This window comes from Abramis brama, assembly GCF_963993115.1.
Source record: "Abramis brama genome assembly, chromosome: 19".
Taxonomy (NCBI): domain Eukaryota; kingdom Metazoa; phylum Chordata; class Actinopteri; order Cypriniformes; family Leuciscidae; genus Abramis; species Abramis brama.
This window is the reverse complement of record NC_139981.1, coordinates 13,326,611-13,345,950: the sequence shown is the minus strand read 5'-3', so window position 1 is coordinate 13,345,950 and position 19,340 is coordinate 13,326,611. Positions and strand designations below refer to the sequence as shown.

Below are 19,340 nucleotides of genomic sequence, written 5' to 3'. Positions count from 1 at the left end.
ACTCTACCGATAATTTTATACTTTAAAACACTATGGAAGAAATCAAACATTTCAATTGAACATTCTGAACTACAATGACGAAAGAGTAAGAACTATGCCAATTGTAGTAACATCTGTGGTAACTGTGTCTAAATTCATATTAAATAATCAGTCATGGGAAATGAGGAAGACTTCTTTATTTTTATGATAATGCCAGTTATAGTTATAGATTAAGTTTGTAGTTTAGATAATCAGGAGGATTAATATAAATAAGGTAGAAGTCAGTGTCAAATTTAGTGTCAAATTCATAAGGTTCCAGATGCTTAGATCAATAAAAAATTATTATGTTAAATATTAAGCAACTGCAATTATTAACAGTATCAACTAACAACCCAGTACATAAACTACCTACCAGACACAGAAAATTCACAGAAACATTCAATATTTCCATGTCAGGCTGGATGGACATACAGCTATATTCAACATTAAATCCACAAATATAAAGTGAAGAATGAACTTAGTATTGGAGAGCATGTCAAGCTTTCATGCACTGTCATGGTGTGTGCAGACGCTTAGCATGCCTTATTGAGCCATGGAGAGCTATGCTTTTCCAAGGCCCCTCTCCGGCTTGTTCTCTCAGCCCTCCTCCTTCTTTAAAGGTGGGTGTATGAAATATTAATGCTGCAGTACAACTGGCTGTAGGAGAGCGGCCTCTCTCTTAATGTGTGTGCGTGTGTGTTAGAGAGACAGCCGGCTAACTCTGGCATTGCTGCTGTTCCAGAGACACCCGATCTCTACAAGCCCAACCGGCTGGGGCCTTCGCTGCTACTGCTGATCATTTGAGAGTAAATACTCGAGAACACTGACTCAATATCAGCACTTTATTATAATGGCATTTAGATAACCGAACACCAAGTATAAGCAGATCTCAAATGCTCAGGATATGCATATTCTTTCAAATGTCTTTCATATTCTTGTAAAAGTCTAAATGACTGGATCTTTCTTGACTTCATCAAAGATAATTGATGAAATATGCTTATGAATGAACACTGGAATTAGAGCAACTTGTATCAGCAGTCTAACTTTGAAGATGAGAGAATCAACCAAATTTCTCAAATAGGGTGACCAGACGTACTGAAAAATTCGGGACAGTCACGAAATCTAAGCTGTTGTCCCGAATCCGGCCCTAATTGTCCCGAAAATATTTGTCTTGAGTAGTTATTGTCTGATAAAACATCAAAAGCTGTCCGTGGAGATTGAGTCGTCCTGCAGCCAGCCCCCGCCGGCTGCTCATTGGCTGAAGCATCTTTTCTTGTTTCTTTTTTTGAAGTTCTACAAAGATACCGTAGGCGCGAATTTAGATATGCATTGATAAGCAAATTTTCATTCATTCGTTTCATTGACATGGCTGGTGTACCGGAACCCCAACACGCCGCTAAAAAGCAAAAACGTCTCCCCCCACCACCCCGTTACGATAGTCACTATGTCAGATTATGCAATTTTGACAGCTAAATTCTTGTTGTGTCATCAACAAGAAACATGTCAGACTTTCCTCTATTACATAATTCCCCTAGTCTCTCTTTTGTTTTTGGATAATCTGTCCCTGAAAAATTAACACAAAATACACATGAAAAACACCTGGACTAACCATTACTATTGTAAAAGGGAACTGCATGATAACAAACAAATCTGGTGATGATCAAACTATGTTGACAACATATTAAACACAGCAATACAATACAGCAATACAACAAGATGCAGGCCACAGGTTATAAAGTTTAAGGGGAATTTTGACATCTCTCTAGAGGTTTAGCATTCAAAATCCCCAGGTCGTCAATGTGCCTGACGCTTCAGAGTTCAATACAGTGAATGTGCTTCCTGCACATTATAATGAAAAGCAGGTCACTGCCCCAGGCACTGGCAGTTCATTTACACAGAATTCAATGCAAATGCATTTGAGCAATTCAGTAACACTGGACTCATAATTTATAGCACATTAAAACATTAAAGACTGGCAGAAAATGTTCTTTAACCATGTTATGGATTTAAGTCTTCCATGGGAAGCTTATTCAGGCTTGGCCTAAGCACACGTTAAAGGAATACAAAACAGACAGTGGAATTACAGTCAAGAAGAGTGCTTAATGAAACTATAAGCTCTACTTGCTCCTAACTGGCAAACGTTATCTCCATGAATAGGCTCTGTTACACAGGATACTGCCTTTATCCATGCAAGCTACACACTGCAGCTAAATACAGTTGTAACCTCTCTTCTGTTTGCTTAATCCCGCTCTGAAAACACAGAGTTTGGTTACTTATGAGTGTGACTGACAACAGTATTCTACAACCAAATTAACTTCTGAGTGGCAGTCAATGGAGAAAGATGCTTTTGCATCCATTTTAAATTTAAAAACAATTCACTATCCACTGCTATTGTATAAGAAAATTTCTTTTTTGTGTTCTACAGAAAAATTCATGTGCATTTGTAATGGCATGAGGCTGAGTAAATAATTACATAATAGTCATTTTCGGTGAACTCTCTCTTTAAAATCAAATATTGCGTAAATATTATTTAATTTTTTTAAAAATAACAAGTGCTGGAAAGCATATCAATTTGTCAAAAATGACCTCTAATGAGGTGATGAGTATGAACTCTCAGCTCTCTGACCCAACAAAGCACTGTACAAGCACACACCCTAATCTGGATTATCAACTAAATTAGATGTGTCTCTAATCCGCAATTGCCAAACTCTTGCCTTAACCACTTGATTCCAGCCCGGCAGGACACACAAACCAGTACGTCTTCCATAACTGTACTGATCTTATTGTGAAAGAATCATTCAAGTATATGTTTTTTTTTTTTTTTTTTGACCTTGTAATCTTTAATCAAAATCGACAGACTTCTCTCTGGTGAACTACGCAAGACCTCTCCAATCACGGGGCTCGTTTGAGATAAGCAAAATCTGCACAGAACCAATCACCGGTGATCACCGCAAGATGAATACTGGTTAGATAGGTGGTCCGACATGCTCTGATGTCATGCTTGCTGAAAAAACTCTCGCGAAAGGAAGGCAGTAGTGCAGGATTGTGCAGTCTCCACGAACTGCACTGATCAAAAGCTCGATGGGAAACGACTTGCTAATGATGCTTTCTGCTCAGTGGTTTAAACAACCATGGTGTATTGTTCCATTTCTAAAATGTTTGATTTTAAAACTCTTATATCATGTTTTTATGTGTATAAAAAATGTGTGAATATTCCCAAACTCTCAAGTCATGATTGTTGTCATATTTCTCAAATAAATCTAAAATACATGTCTATATTGAAGTAAAAATGGATGGAAAACACATCTTTCGGATGGAATTAAATAACAAGAATGGTAATGCTTTATTTTACTTGTTACACGTTACATACAGTAGTTACTGTGATAATGACTACAAATTATACATCATTACATGTAATTAACCCTAAACCACAAGTATTATGGGTGTCTTGTTCATCACATCTACTTTCATATAAAAACAAGAGAACTTAAATTACATCAAATTTATTAGCAACCCAGCACATGAGCGTGAATCACGAGATATCCGCCTTAGTCGCGTAGGTGTCTGATGCACAACATAGAGAGAAGTGTCCGACTTGTCTGCACTTATTTCACTCCTCCCCTCAATACACCCGCCTACTCTCATCTGAATTCCAGGCGAGGCCATCTCAAACAAGCCTATTTAGTCTAGTAGTTCCCAACCCTGGTCCTGGAGTACCCCTAACTCTGCAAATTTTGTATGTCTCCCTAATCAAACAAACCTGATTCAACTCATCAGCTCGTAAGTAGATGAGCTACTTCAAAATCTGAAGGGTACTCCCCAATTAGAAGTCTGCATCCTAGTGAGAGTGGAGTTTGATGACGAGATATTATGCAGCCTTACTAGGATGCAGCCTTCAAATTGAGAAGCACCTCACAATGGTTGTGTCAGATTAGAGAGACATCCAAAATGTGAACTTATTGGGGTTCTCCAGAACCAGGGTTGGAAACCACTGATTTAGTCAGCTTAAACCCCGCTCACATCTCAAAGTACAATCAACAATCAGTGAATTGATGTCCCGTCATAAGAAAGATCTGTCTTTACTTTTGTTTCATCACAACTTTAAAAGAACATTCATTCAATAATTTTCTAGCTGCAAATAATAGAGGTGTGTTTTGACCAAGCCACATTTTCCTTTGAATTCGAGCGATCTGGTGTTTCACATAAGGGTGAAAAAGTTCCCAGCACAGATTTTCACAGATGTTCAATCTGATCCCTTGCCACATTGACCAACAGAAAAATGCTTGATTTAAAAGTGACTCCTGTGTGAGCTGTGCTTCATGAATTGCTACAATACTGACAATGGACATTTTTTTTTCCCTAATGTGACTGCACTTTAAGTTGTGCATTTTTGAGGTAACTGAAAAGTTGTTTGAAAACACTGTTAAATTGCACATATAATGTAAAGTAACATAGCCTACTTTAATGCATACTTTTAGTACCCCCCCTTTCCTTTGACCTTCTTTGTGTGTTCAAGCCTGTCTTAAGGGGTCATAATTGACTATTGACATAATTGACTGTCTATTATTATCATCGCAGTAATCATTCCATAAAAAATATTTTAGCTTTGGAAGTTGCAACAGACTGCATCAGCAGCTTGCACTGTTCATTTCTATTTTTAGCCCTTTATTTATTAGAGAAAAAAACCTCTGAAAGCCAGAGCCACTGGTAACCAAATAGAAAACAGAGAAAACTCTTTAATCTTTAGTGAATACAAATCTAGCAGGAATACTGTACAAAACATCAAGTAGGCTACTGTACGTTATATGACCGAACAATGCAGCAGCATGTCTCAACGGCTTCAGAAAACAGTTATATAATAACACCAAAACAAAACAAAAATGCATAGCTTACTCGGGTCGATTACAGAAAACTATCAACACGCAGCAATCATAAGAATATCGTGTGGCTTCCTCGTTTAAGACATTAACTAGTTTGCATCCAGAGAATGGGCTTCTACAGCTGGCAACTTGTGTTTACATATATGCCAAGTTTGTAGACTTAGGCTATAGCCTACTGTATGCAAACAGGTCACTGCTGTTGGGGGTCAGTAGGCTACATGCAAGTCAAGCACGCTTGCAAGAACGACCCACATCAAAAATGACCAGTCAAAACACACGACTTTATGTTGATAATTCAGTAGGAACGTCAACTCACCCTTCTGAAGGACTTGTACGATCCGGTTAAATGAGTGTAAATACTGAGTGCTCAGCGGATTTATTCTCGAATGCGTTTACATTGTATCAGTGCTTTCTGCATGCATCGCTAGTCGACATGAATTCACATGGCACTTTTTAAGCGTCCCGTGCCTCATCAGCCTGAGAAAAAAAGTAAACAGTTGCACATACGAGAGTCAGACTTCACAGTGCCCCCAAAAGTAGTAGTAGGCAGGTTGCCTTTCGGTGACTCTGCGCGTGGTCGCAGTTGCAAGACATTGGATTTGAATGATAGGTTGTTCTGTAGGTCGAGGCGGAATCCCAGTTCGTATGTCCCACCCCCTCTGGTAGAATCAACCAATCAAAATGCAGAACAAGGCTGCTGTTCGACATGTTATTTAAAGAGCCTAGTAATGTGGTATTTACAGCACGATGAAAAAGTGACGGCGCAAAATGTGAGCTCACAAATCAGTCTAAAAGTCATGTCACACTGACAAATTATGAATGGGAAGCATATCTGAACTTTAAAATGTATATTTAAAATATATAATACGTATGATACGTCGCTGCAATACCTAGGTAGGCTACTTGAAGCGTCAGTGGTAATTTCTAGCGTACTTTAGATGGCCAGAGTTGAGTTCTTTAAGTGGCGGAACTGAAAAAAGGCGACAGCATGCTCTGGCAAGATGCCCACCGACAGCTTGGCTCAATCTTTTTTGTTACATGTTCAATCTCTGCTGCATAACAGGAAATGGAGTGTTCAAAAAAGCCTGCCACTGCGGAAAATGGGCATTAACTAAAATGAAGGAGGAAAAAGCAGGGAAAGTGGTGAAAGATGTGTTTTCTCTCACATGCTTGTTCTTCAGTGAATTCACCGGTAAAGGAAAATATGGTGTGTTTACTTCTAATGTTTGACTAAATGGGACAAAGAGCCAAGAAAGTCTACCTACATGTGTGTGTGTGTGTGTGTGTGTGCCACAGCTGATGGAGCGTGGTCTGATGGAATAAGTGCAAACAGTCATTAATCTTGGGAGTCTGACATTTGATTTCAGGTTTTCAGGGTAAAGCTTGCTGCCATAACATGCTCATTATCTGTTAACCATAACCTCCCTATTAGATTGTAGGCCTCTTTAAAATGATAATATCAAGTATAGGTAAGTGTAATGTTAAAATTCTCATTGAGTTAAGTCACTTCATAAATCACCATTAACATTGCTTTTATAAGAATAAAAAAGTGAAGAAGAACAAAAAGACGTTTTTTTTCTGTGTAGGCTATCATTTAATATTACAATATTCTTTGCATATATTATTATAAGCAGCAATGATCAGTAGTGCCTGATGGTTTACGATCACTCAAACAGAGAAAGGACTTTATTAAACAAAAGAATGCCATCTGGTGGTTTGAGAATATTATTACAGTCTTGAGGAGTTACGTCACTCTTTCTTATTTAAACATAGGATTATGTTGCCTGTCTATTCACTTATATCTATTTTTTTGACAACCAAAATGCAGCTTTGAACCACAATTTAATATTTTAGGAGATATTTCTTAAAGTAGACTATAATCTTGCTTACAATGTAGGCCTACATATAACTGTGAACATAAAATAGACCTATATAAGTATAGGGAACACTTTACAGTAAGGTCTCATTTGTTAACATTAGTTGGTGTATTGACATGAACTAACAATGAGAATTAAACGTGTTACTGTATTTATTAATCTTTGTTAATGTTAGCTAATAAAAATCCAGCTGTTCATTGTTTCTTCATGTTAGTTCACTGTGCATTAAATAATGTTAACAAATAAAACTGATTTTTTTAAATAATATATTAGTAAATGTTGAAATTAACATTAGCCAAGATTAATAAATGTTGTAGATGTATTATTAATTTGTTCATGTTAACTAAAGTAGTTAACTAATAATAACTAATGAAACCATTACTTTTGCAATACTTTTAACAATATTATACCTTTAATGCAAGCTACTTCTAAAGATTATTTTCAGTGTACGACATATTGGGGCTTAAAATCTTCAGTCTTGTTCTGTCCAAACCTCCTCACAGTGGGGTTCAGTATATTATAGCAAAGACTGGAGAGCAAACTCAGCTTCCTGTGCTCCTGGTTTGGCAGCTGTGAAATGTTATTTTTGGAACAGAATAGTTGAGGTTCAGGGGAAAGCAACTACAGACAGCTAAAAAAGTATTTACATCTTAGGCTCTTTAACTTGGGGAAAATCTTTACACAAAAATGTGTAGATTCTGACTATAACAATAAAAAAGTGGACACTAACTATATCTTATTATAGTCATTGTCCTTAACCCATAAACAGAAATCTAGTATGTTTATTTTATAAATCCATGTTTTTTTACCTGTCCCTGGAAAGATAATAGATAGACAGACAGACAGACAGACAGATAGACAGACAGATAGATAGATAGATAGATAGATAGATAGATAGATAGATAGATAGATAGATAGATGAAATAACCCAATAATAATACCAATACATTGCACTGATTCAGAAACCCTTTGCCTTGTTGCAATTTATTAGCACACAAAATGGAAAAAGTGTTTCACACATATGAAATCACCCAATAATAATAATAATAGGCTAATAATAATAAATCATTGATTTATGTTTTGATATCAGCAACCCTTTGCCTTGTTGCATCATTTCAGGAGTCCAGGAGTGCGCATGCCCTGAGTCTTCATCTCTGAAAGACCCCTCGCCATTGGTGGATCAGCACATGTCTATAAGTGCCGGCCGGTTTTTACAAGCGCTATCCACTCCGCTCCGTTCCAAGCGCGCGCACGCTGCTGATGAGAAGAGCCTGCACCTCTTAAAACGGGTGGAAATACTGAGTGTGAAGAGAAAATCATGGAGGAGAAGAAGAGCGAAATCAATGGGCACGCCGGGCACAAAAGCCCGTTGCCAGCGGTCTCAATTAAATCAAAAAAGAAAAGCTTTAAAGACAGGTTGATGGGCTTCCTCAAAAGAAATCTCCTAGTGATCCTGACGGTGTCCGGGGTTCTGGTGGGCGTAGGGCTCGGGATGATGGTCCGGAACATGAACCTAACCCGAGCGCAGATGACTTATTTCGCCTTCCCCGGGGAGATGCTGCTGAGGATGCTCAAGATGATCATCCTTCCTTTAGTGGTTTGCAGTTTGATTTCTGGCGCTGCGAGTCTGGACACGCGCTCGCTGGGAAAGCTCGGAGGGATCGCCGTGTCTTACTTTCTGGTGACCACTCTGATAGCTTCATCCATCGGGGTCGCGCTCGCCTTCATCATCAAACCCGGCGTGGGAGCCGGAGCGCTGAACACCAACAACTTGGGGCTGGAAGGCTTGAGCTCCAACAAAGAGACAGCGGATTCGTTTTTAGACCTGGCAAGGTATCATTTTGGTTATGAAAATTACTGATAATAATATATAGTAAAAATTGGTGATAAAAATATATTTCAACCTGACGTGAGAAAGAAAGCAGACCACTATGGCAACTAATCCACTCCTGCAGGTTGCCGTATGTGGCCACACACACGAATGCGTGCAGATCATGTGACAATAATCTCATACTTTACATCTTCTAAATGTATAAAGTACATCTTCTTTCTTTCTTTCGTTCTTTCTTTCTTTCTTTCTTTCTTTCTTTCTTTCTTTCTTTCTTTCTTTCTTTCTTTCTTTCTTTCTTTCTTTCTTTTTTTAAGCTATTTAAGCCACCGACTGTTGTGAATTTAATTATTGCTCCAGACAGGGAAAGAAGAGCTGGAAAAACAACTGGAAAAATTCTCACATTTCTGGCAAAAAGAGAATGTTTTAGACAGAAAGCATAGTGAGAGTTCAGCACAATTGGGACATCAAGTAAAGTAGGAGAAAAAATGATTGATAAGCTTCTACAAGTAAGGAAACAATCACATCAATTAATAACTGTCACAAATAAGGATCATTGTCATTCTGAAAATGTAATTTGCCTGGAATCATCATCATGGACATCATGTTTCAATATGTATCTCTGTGAACACATGAAAATCCATCAACAGATTCTCTAAAAGCCTCTAAAAATTACAAACCACTGACTCTAAACTTTTATTAATGTTTTTAAATGATGATTGGATAATGACAAAAATATATTGTATTTAATTGGTTGTCTGTTATAAGTGGCATATTTCTTTTTGTAACATGTCAAGGTATAGTGTGACAATTTCTGAAACTGTTCTGATTGATTTTGATCATTATGTGTCTTACTATTAACCTGGCTCACAACAGTTAAAATATTTCATAACAGCCCAATTGTTGCTGTGCTATAAGACCAAAATTAGGCTATGGCTGCCTAGGAGTTACCTTTCTGATGCTGGTTTTACATTTGTTTTTGCAGGAATATGGTCTTTATTCATCCAAGTTGATCTAGATGATGGACACAATGGATGGACTACCAGCTGGTGGGGTCGCAATTGACCCTGTAGATCTGTATTAGGGTTGAGAGATCACCATGGACCAGTAACAAATCAGCTACAATATTGCAAAAAAAATTAGTTTTTCCAGCAGGAACATAATTGTGACAATTTTATTTTTCATGAAAGGAAATTACATTTTTTCAAAATTCCAGCAAACATGTTTGCTATTAACTTAACATAAGTGTCCTGCTATTTCCACTAATCAGTAATTTACAAATATAAATTACATCAAATTTAATCACAAAAAATACATCATTACATGAACACACATGAACATTATTGTTCACCCTATTTGGACCAAATGTGCACATATCTTGAAACCTGAAATCTGTTAGTAAAACGTCTTTAAAGTTTCTCTTGTTGAAGTATAAATCTTCTATGCAATTATGTAATCAGAACTTGAAGAATGACTATATAATAGGCTTGCATGAAGCTGGAGAAAATACACTCCACTTTGCCCCACAGTTCACAGGGTTACTAGATTAATCCTCTTTTAACTCAGGTCATATGATGAATAAGAACTAAAACTCAGTTTAGTTTAAAATAATCCATTCTGTAGAGTGACTGAATATCTGTTTAGATAAAGATATTGATCTGCATGGATCAATGCAAAACTTCCTTTACAGGTCCATCATGATGCAAACGGGTGGGAATTTAGCAATGGAACACCAGTGGTGTCCATCTGTGATGATAAGAGCCCATTTTTACACATGTCTGCATCACTGGTTTATCTTTCTTGCTTGTTTTTCCTTTCCAGAAACCTGTTTCCATCCAACCTGGTGGCTGCAGCTTTCCGCTCAGTGAGTTACTTTTTTTCTACACGCACACACACACACGCGCACGCACGCACACGGTTATGTCCAGAATGAATATTTGTAGATCACTTCCTCCATGTTAACAGCTCCTTCATCTCTAATTGAGAGAGTCACAAAATGGAGTGACCATTTTTGTCCCTACTCAATAAATACCTCCCATCCTCTCTCACCACTAAGCAACCAGGCAGTTACCATAGAAAGCTGATTCCATTCCTTGGTGCCTGGCAACCTGGCTTAGTTCACTGAGTTGTACCACACGGTCAACTGCTTAACAGTTATCTATTTGCAAAAAATAAATTTTTTCTAAAGGCCAGAGTAGCTTCAGAAAGAGAAACAGGGTCATTGGCTGCAAATAATGGGATGTTTCTTTAGGAGAATGTTTCTTTATCCAGTGGGATTTCCATCAACACTTACCTGGATGGAGTCCAGACAGGCTTTAAAGAAGATGAGACACGGATTAGCAGGATTAATACAGAAATGCCTGGGAATTATTTTAATGGCCAGTTACATATGAACTTGTCCAAACTAATTTTTGAAGATCTATTCCAGGTTGCCTTAATTATCTCTAACTGAAATATGTTTATTTGCCATCAAATGTAAGTCAACATCAGAATATGCAAACACAGTGTAAATTCATCTCATTAAAGATATGGCTGCCTGTGAACCTTTAACAGACGAGTTTCTGCTTTCCACTACACTGATTTTTATATGTAAACATATGTTTGTCTATGTAAACATAAGCAACCCAGATAGCAAATGACATCTGGCCCAGTTGTGGCCCACATCCCACATGGCATACCGGCGATGACTCAACCTGAGTGTGGCTGGCAATCGCATCCGGGCCACACACAGCAAGCCACAACTCAAACTAAAACCGGCTTGATGCGTGTGGGCCAGATACGGCCCATATGACCTTTGCCACTGCCAGAACTGAGCCATTTGTGCCATAGTTGACCCAGATGAGGCCCGAATATGTATGCTATCTGGGTACACGGATATCTATCAACACTGCGCCAAGATCTAGCTTTTTTTACGATGAAGTTAAACTTAACTTAAACTAAGTTCAACTTTTAAAAATGTATCTTGAGATCCTGTGTTCTTTTCTATTCATTAGCAGCACAACGTCTCACATTTTTTTAAAGGCAAGAACACATTCTGTGAGAAAAGCGCCCCGCTTTTAAAAGGCAGCTACTTTCGTTAAAGTTGGCATGAAATGGAAGTGGTGATTGTTTTTTCTTCCCTATGTGGCATATATCCGGGTAAAAAGCCTTCTCGAATGAGAAAAAATGTAGGACGGGACTTGATTTTGTCAATGGGGAATTGATTGGATTGTTTGCTATTGCTGTGATCTCATTAGAGTGATAGGTTGTTCCGCCCTCACACCAGTAAACAAGAGATATCGTTGCAAGAGGAAGGGGAAGTTATTTTGATTAAAGATTACGAAGGCACATTAATAAAAACATAATAATGATGTGCACTGATAAATAATTTATAATAAATACTGCAACATTCCATTAAAAAAATAAGAATAGTCAACTTTGATTTCATGGTGACTTTAACACCACTCCCCCACGATTTTGCTGCATTTTTACATTGCCGAAAAGAAGTTCAACCTTTAAAACATGTCTCGAGACCCTGCATTATTTCCATAGTAGAGTGCCACTGCCACGTCTCATGTTTTTGACCTACTCCGATCGTACTTTTGAGGTAGGAAGTAGACGGAAACTAAACTGAGTGGCTTAGCTCATAGAATTGGATTTTTTGAGAAACAGGGGTTCTGAATAGGAGAGCTGTGGGGGATCACTTTCATTGTCTCTGTGTGTACCAGTCTCAAAGTCCTCTTCAGCTAAACTTTAAATGCTGCTTTTGTGAGTATTTTGGCACTAGACATGCACAAAAACACGCTCAGTGCAGAGAAATAATCAAATGCATCCCAGTTCATGAAGCCGCACACTGGAACGGGTTGAAATCGGCCAGAATAGCTCTTTGATAAGCACTGCATGTAGCTCATAATGTTTTCTTCCTCTGTCTTTTACTTTTGTCACAGTATATCACTGATTACAAGATGGTTCTTGTTGGAAATGGAACAAATGGAACCCTCATCTACCAGAAGGTACATGATCTCTTTATTTTCTAATAGTAATTTTATTAAAAAAATATAAATTTTTATGTTACGATAATGATACATTTTATAATTATAACATTATTATTATTGTTAATAATAATTAACATTTATATTCATTAATATAATAGAATTATTAATAGCTTTAGGTCTTTACTTGTCCTATATTAAGCATGTACTGTCAACAATTGTCAACACATGTCACTTGCTGAAATGTCAATTTAACCCAGTAGTTTTGCACTTTTTTTTTTTAAACTCAAGTCCAGTTAGGGCTTCTTGGCTGGTTTGTCTCAGACCACTCAGTAGTGTTTGGCTCTTTGGCAGCCTTGAAAGAGCTTGCTGTTTGTTTGCACAGGGCCAGGGTTGATGCAGCCGGTTTTGCTGCTCCTGTCCTACTGAGCACTCAAGCAGCTGGAGATGGCAAACCTTTCCCATAGGGCCTCCCATGTGTCTGCATTCTAGTCGCAGCAATGTGCTTGTAGAAGGACTCAGGATGTGCTAAGAGATATTCACATTTCAAATAATTTTCTAATGAACATTTTCTGTCATTTTCTAGTAGTACAGTCAGCCTCAAATAAATGTAGTTACATTACATCCAGACCCACATGCATGCAGATTTCCACAGAATTAGAATGACCTTCATTCACAAAGTTTATATGTCTCGCTACTTCCCAGCAAGCAATTTAAAAGACGTCTTATAGCCGCCCAAACACAGCCCAGACGTCTAGGCTAAAACAAGGCAAAATTTGGGCCGTCAGTGAAAATTTAATAGACGTCTAAACCATAGCCGAAGAATAGACTAGTCAATTAGATAACAAAGAAATTAAATGAGTGAAGAAATTAAGAAAATAAATGAATCTTGTAATCACTGTTTATTTTGCTTACATGATGGAATATCATACATCTTGCAAGTTATTTAGGAAAAAAACGACATGTAACCAAATTCAAGGTTATTTTGACTAGAAGTGGGTTACTCATAGCCGGACTATATCGGGTGAGTCTATAGTTAACCTTGACGGTGAAATGACAACTATTGCTTGTTGGGTTGTATATTTGTTCATTGAGAATTGTACCTAATTTGATCGATTTAACACACTTTAATGTTTAAATCTATTCCATCAGTATTTCCTTCAAATTCAGTGCAAAAAAGCAAATAATAATTCACAGATGCAAATGAACTACTCTATCTAGTGCTGTATGTGATTAGCCTTTGTATAAATCATTGGGTCTTCATTACATCCTGGCTCAGCTAAAATGTCTCGTATCTGCTGGTGCATGGGTAAATATGTGGGCAATCCCTCAGAACGCTTGAGGTCCATAATTGCTTAAGTAGGGCTTACAGAACAACCAGTGCTGTGTGCCAAGTGATGAGCCATGCCTGGATGTGTGATAAATCCCAGAACAAGAGAGGGATTCTGTTGAACAGTAGCTCAGTCCCGTCAGATCTTCATCACCTGTGACCCCACAGCCATAACCGCTGAGGAAATTCTGTCTGAGAGCCGAGCTTCATGACATTTTTGGCTTTTGAAAGTCACTTGTCCATGAACAGTCATATCAGTGACAGGAGATATGACATTGCATCAGTGAGTGGGAACATTAGTTCATATAGGTTACTTAAATTCAGCACTAATCAGAGCACATTAATATGTCACATTTTATTGCTTAAAATAATGTTATCATCAGATTTGTTTTGCTGTTGCATTTTTCGCCTTTAACCAATTCTCAACTGTATGCTGCCAAGAAAACATTGAAAAGGCTGAGCGGCAGTATCCTAATATTTGAATGTCTACTTATGTAAGCCACTTTATAACAATGACAAACATGTTTTGGTGGGTTTCAGGTTCCCTATGGAACAGATGCAGATGGAATGAATATTCTGGGCCTTGTTCTCTTTGCTATGGTTTTTGGAGTTGCTTTGAGAAAGCTTGGGACAGAAGGAGAGGAGCTCATTCGCTTTTTCAATGCCTTCAATGAAGCCACTATGGTATTGGTGTCATGGATCATGTGGTAAGTAAAGGTATTTGATCAAACTGACATCTAATCCAGTCTAAGGCGCAGAGCCTTAATGTAATACAATATAATGTAATGTAATTTATTACATCATATTTTGTCCCCATGATATATAATAGGGACATGAGAAAAAAAATACACATATTCATATAAAATACTGCAGTATTTGCAAGTGCATTATGTGTAAGTACAAAATGCTAAAACATTATTTTAATATTCAACATTGAAATCTTAAAGAAAGCAAAACTTTTATACATTTTAAAAGCTTAAGTTGCACTATGCACATAATGTCTGATACATTCTGTTTTTTTATCCTTCAGGTATGTGCCATTTGGCATCATGTTCTTGGTTGGCAGTAAGATTGTGGAAATGGAAGATGTGGTTCTGTTGGTCACTAGTTTGGGGAAGTACATTTTTGCCTCTATCCTGGGCCACGTCATCCATGGTGGCATTGTCTTGCCTCTTATCTACTTTGGATTCACTCGTGAAAACCCCTTTAGTTTCCTGTCTGGCCTCATCACACCTTTCACCACAGCCTTTGCTACCTGCTCCAGGTAATTTGTTCTATGTCATTTGTAGTCCTAAAAGCAGGTTTAGTTGAGCTAACCTACATTATTTTTTTCTATAAGCAAAAAATAGCTTAATACAGGCAATATGCAGTTTAATGTTTGGGTTCATTTGTTTCCCAGAATGTGACTAAAAAGCTTTGTTTTCTTTTTTCCTGGAACCACCAGTCTTGCTAAATCTTTAGTAGTGTTATTGGAAAAGCAAAAACCTTGATTTGTTGGCAAAGGAATCAATTCCGGAATGGTCAGTCCTTAGACCAATCCAAAGCAGTGTTGTTATTGTTAACTAAACCAATGCAAACTGCTTTTGTTTACTGAAATAAAGTTGAAATAAAGTTAAATGTAAATATTACATGAAAAACGTAAACTTTAAAAACTTTAGAAATGTTGCCTTTGCAACTACCTGAAATAAGTTGAAGTAATAAATCAAAAGCATAAATACTAAAATAAAAGCAAATTCAAAGCAATAAATACTATAATAGTACATAAGTAATACTAAAATAACACTGATTCAAAGCCATTATGTAATGGTTGTGAGGCTACTAACAGTTGGTTATATACCTTTTTTCCACCAATAGAATGGCTTTGACCATTATTACATCTGTTTTGCCATTACACACTCAAACCTTGTCTGTTTTCTGTGCCTGTGCAGCTCAGCGACCCTGCCCACCATGATGAAATGTGTAGAGGAGAACAACGGTGTTGACAAACGAATCAGTCGGTTTATTTTACCGATTGGAGCCACTGTCAACATGGACGGAGCAGCCATTTTCCAGTGCGTTGCTGCTGTGTTTATTGCCCAGCTCAACAACGTTGAACTCAACGCTGGCCAGATCTTCACAATCCTGTGAGTGTACATCCCTATGAGGTCTTTCTTCAATCAGCAGGAGTATTCATAGATACTGTGAACATTCCTATATATATATAAGGCAGAGATGCTAAGCTTGATCTAAATTTACAAGCAACACATACTCACTTTCTGGAGCCTGTCCCAGTGTGGCAGGCTATGCAGTAATGGGCGATACAGAACTGAAGCTCTGATGGAAGGATGGATGTTGATAGCTTTTAGCATTATGGCACTTAACTCCGCTTTTCTCCAGGGAATTTGTCCTTATAGTAAGTGTACCATTGGTCGCTTTGGATGAAGTATCTGATGAATGACTGCTCATTTGCTTATTCACATGTGCAGGGTGACAGCCACCGCTTCCAGCGTGGGAGCAGCAGGTATTCCAGCGGGTGGGATCATCACCATCGCTATCATTCTGGAGGCCATTGGTCTGCCCACCCATGACCTGTCACTCATGCTGGCTGTGGACTGGATTGTGTAAGACAACTTTTCCCATTTTACTCATATAAATACATTGGTCTCAACCAACAAATTAATACTGTAAATCGATATTGTAATTAATACACTGATTAATTACAATTAACCTCATATATCAGTATTTGCTGTTGTAATTTTGAGATGCCATATCAGTGACACGTTTACATTCAGGAAAGGGAATAATGATTAATTGCATTTAATATTTTTTTTTAATTTGTTTAATTTATGTCAACTATTTAAATGTATTTTGTCTTATTAATAATGCTTCAGTAAGATTTTTTTTTTTTAAATTTAAAAGAAGCATTACATTGATAAAAGTGGCAATGAAGAATTTCTATTTCAAATAAATGCTGTTCATTTGAACTTACTATTCATCAAAGAATCCTGAAAAAATGGTTTCCACAAAAATATTAAGCAAAGCAACAGTTTTCAACATTAATCATGATAAGTAATGTTTCTTGAGCAGCAAATCAGCATATTATAATTATTATAATATATTACATTTTAAAATGATTTAAATACAAAAAAGTTATTCTAAATTATAATAATATTTCACATTATTTCTGTTTTTACTGTATTTTTTATCTAATAAATACAGCCTTAGTGAGCATAAGAGACTTCTTTAAAAGAAAACATTTAAAAATCTTACGGATCTCAAACATTTGAACGGTAGTGTATCTATTTACAAAGTGTATATATATATATATATATATTAAAGGTCTTTATAAAATGCACCCTCCCCACACATATCATCATGAAACCTGATAGCTTTACAGTCTATTTTTGTTCCTAAGGGTCTTTTAAGGCTTCATATAAGAATTATAAAAGTTATACTTCTATAATAAGAAACTAATGCATACAATAAATACATACAGTTTCAAACATAAGGACACAATGTAAAATTTTCACTATGGAATTACAAAACATTTATTTTATCCAATGCTATTTGAACCCATATTTGTACCTATATGACCTTGGCATCGCTATAGCGCCATGCTCTACTGTTTGAGATACATGAAGGCATATAGAATTAGGAATTAGGAATTAGAATATAGAATAGAATTAGGATTTTCTAGCCCTTGAGTTAACAAACTGTGTGTCTGATGTGTGATCAGCGACCGCACCACCACAGTTGTGAACGTGGAGGGGGATGCCCTCGGTGCTGGAATACTTCACCACATCAATGAGCGAGAGATGAAGAGACAACAGCAGCAGCATCAAGAGGAGCAGGAACTGCAAGAGGTGAAGGTGGAGGTAGTGCCTAATGTCAAGGCAGAAGAAGAGACCTCCCCTCTCGTCACACACCAGAACCAAGGAGAAAGCTCCTCACATGAAACACTCAATGAAAGGGACGGTCTGGAGTCTGTACTGTAAAGTGTTGACTGTGGTCTCCCATCTCTTTCTTCACTATTTTCTCTCTTTAAAAACCACTACATGATGAGCGTGAAGTTTACGTCAAACGTAAAGTTTACTCATTCCTGTGAAAGGAACACTAATGGTCAGTTTACATAGTTTGGACTGTTTTTTTTGTTATGAAAATCTTATCCAACTGTGCCAAAATGATTTCTTATAATCAGATTTTGTGTTTGAGAACATGTCCCAGATGATGTGCTAAATCAAAAAGGGAATATTTCCAGTCTGTGAGCAGAGATGGGTAGTAATGGAAATCATTCACAGACTGACCTCTTGATCTGTTTGTTTTTCTATATTTTGACTGACTGTGTGAAATATTAACTATTTCAAAGATACACCGTAAAGTATTTGCTGTATATATTTGTGTCCCTAATGGTAAATCCTGTTGCATTGTGGTATAGTCTGGTGATTTATTGGGGACTATATCAAAACTGCATGTGTGCTTGTGAAGTACTGTGAATTCTAGCTGATTTTAGAGCTTGTGCTTTATGGTTTCAGTACATTCAAATCTGATTTAACTTAAGTGAACGCCAAGCTCAGAGACAGAGACAAAACCCAGGGTCACATGTGATATTCAACCTGATAATGAAACACTGTAGGGTCAAACATTTCCTGATAGACCTCCGTTCTCTACATAAAATATTTATTTTTTTGTTTGACCCAAGAACATCACCCATGGTATCTAGTGACATCTAGTGGTAAGTGGGATTACAAACAAAGAACTTGTCGTGACTTTTTTTGTAGGCTACATTTTATGCCCAAATATTAAGTTTGGTCATTAGTTAAAAAGCAAACCATTTTAAAACGACAATTAGATAAGCATGAATAAGCTTAATTTATTGTAATTGCTTACCCTTTTGTACTGCATTGAAAACTATTTTTCGTAATCTGTTGCTATGAAAATATTCAGATGTTAGATGAACTCTAAAAGCTATTAACTTTGTTAGTTTGTTTTTATATGCATTTTTACCTCCATGTACTTTTCCCCACTATCCTTTAACCGTTAGTTGTCTTCTTGTTACCGATGTGTCTGTGTGTCTCTGCTTACAATTAAATCCAAAGCATCTGTCTCTGATTTACATGCATGCACATTTCTCTGCGTGTGACGGATAATTATTTGTTGATAGTAATAATGTAACTGTAATCAACATTTAATTGCAAGGATTTATAGCTAATAATCAAACTGAATCCAAACACAACAATTTCTATAAAATAGTTTTATTAAATCCTAATCAAATAATCACAAACTACTGTGATTGGTTGGTTCTGACCAGCGTCAAAAAATGTAACATGTATGGCGTGACAAGGCGTTATTTCAGCAGTGGTCTGGACAACAATTCATACCAGAATAATGGCAAAAAATTACATTGTCTCAGACAGTGGTCTCTCCACAATAACTAGTATTTTACGTCACATTGTCAAG

The 19,340-nt window shown here is 37.1% G+C and overlaps 2 protein-coding genes across 4 annotated transcripts in view; one reads left to right on the top strand and one right to left on the bottom strand.

Annotated features, from left to right (window-relative positions):
• Positions 1-5,520, bottom strand: part of sertad2b (SERTA domain containing 2b) — a 41,322-nt gene extending 35,802 nt beyond the window's left edge. For 2 of the 3 annotated variants that reach the window (XM_084092436.1, XM_084092435.1), the window contains exon 1: positions 5,215-5,478. The gene's annotated coding sequence lies outside the window, so the exon portion shown is untranslated. Of the gene's footprint in view, positions 1-5,214 lie in introns of all 3 variants that reach the window. The other variant, XR_014603510.1, reaches the window with a different exon arrangement.
• Positions 5,521-7,967: 2,447 nt separating this feature from the next.
• slc1a4 (solute carrier family 1 member 4) lies at positions 7,968-18,987 on the top strand. The gene is made up of 8 exons (XM_084092432.1): positions 7,968-8,608; positions 10,425-10,467; positions 12,530-12,595; positions 14,445-14,611; positions 14,935-15,168; positions 15,833-16,027; positions 16,370-16,504; positions 17,620-18,987. Exons 1-8 carry the CDS (start codon positions 8,094-8,096, stop codon positions 17,876-17,878), a joined length of 1,614 nt encoding a protein of 537 aa, XP_083948558.1. The 5' UTR covers positions 7,968-8,093; the 3' UTR covers positions 17,879-18,987.
• Positions 18,988-19,340: the final 353 nt, after the last annotated feature.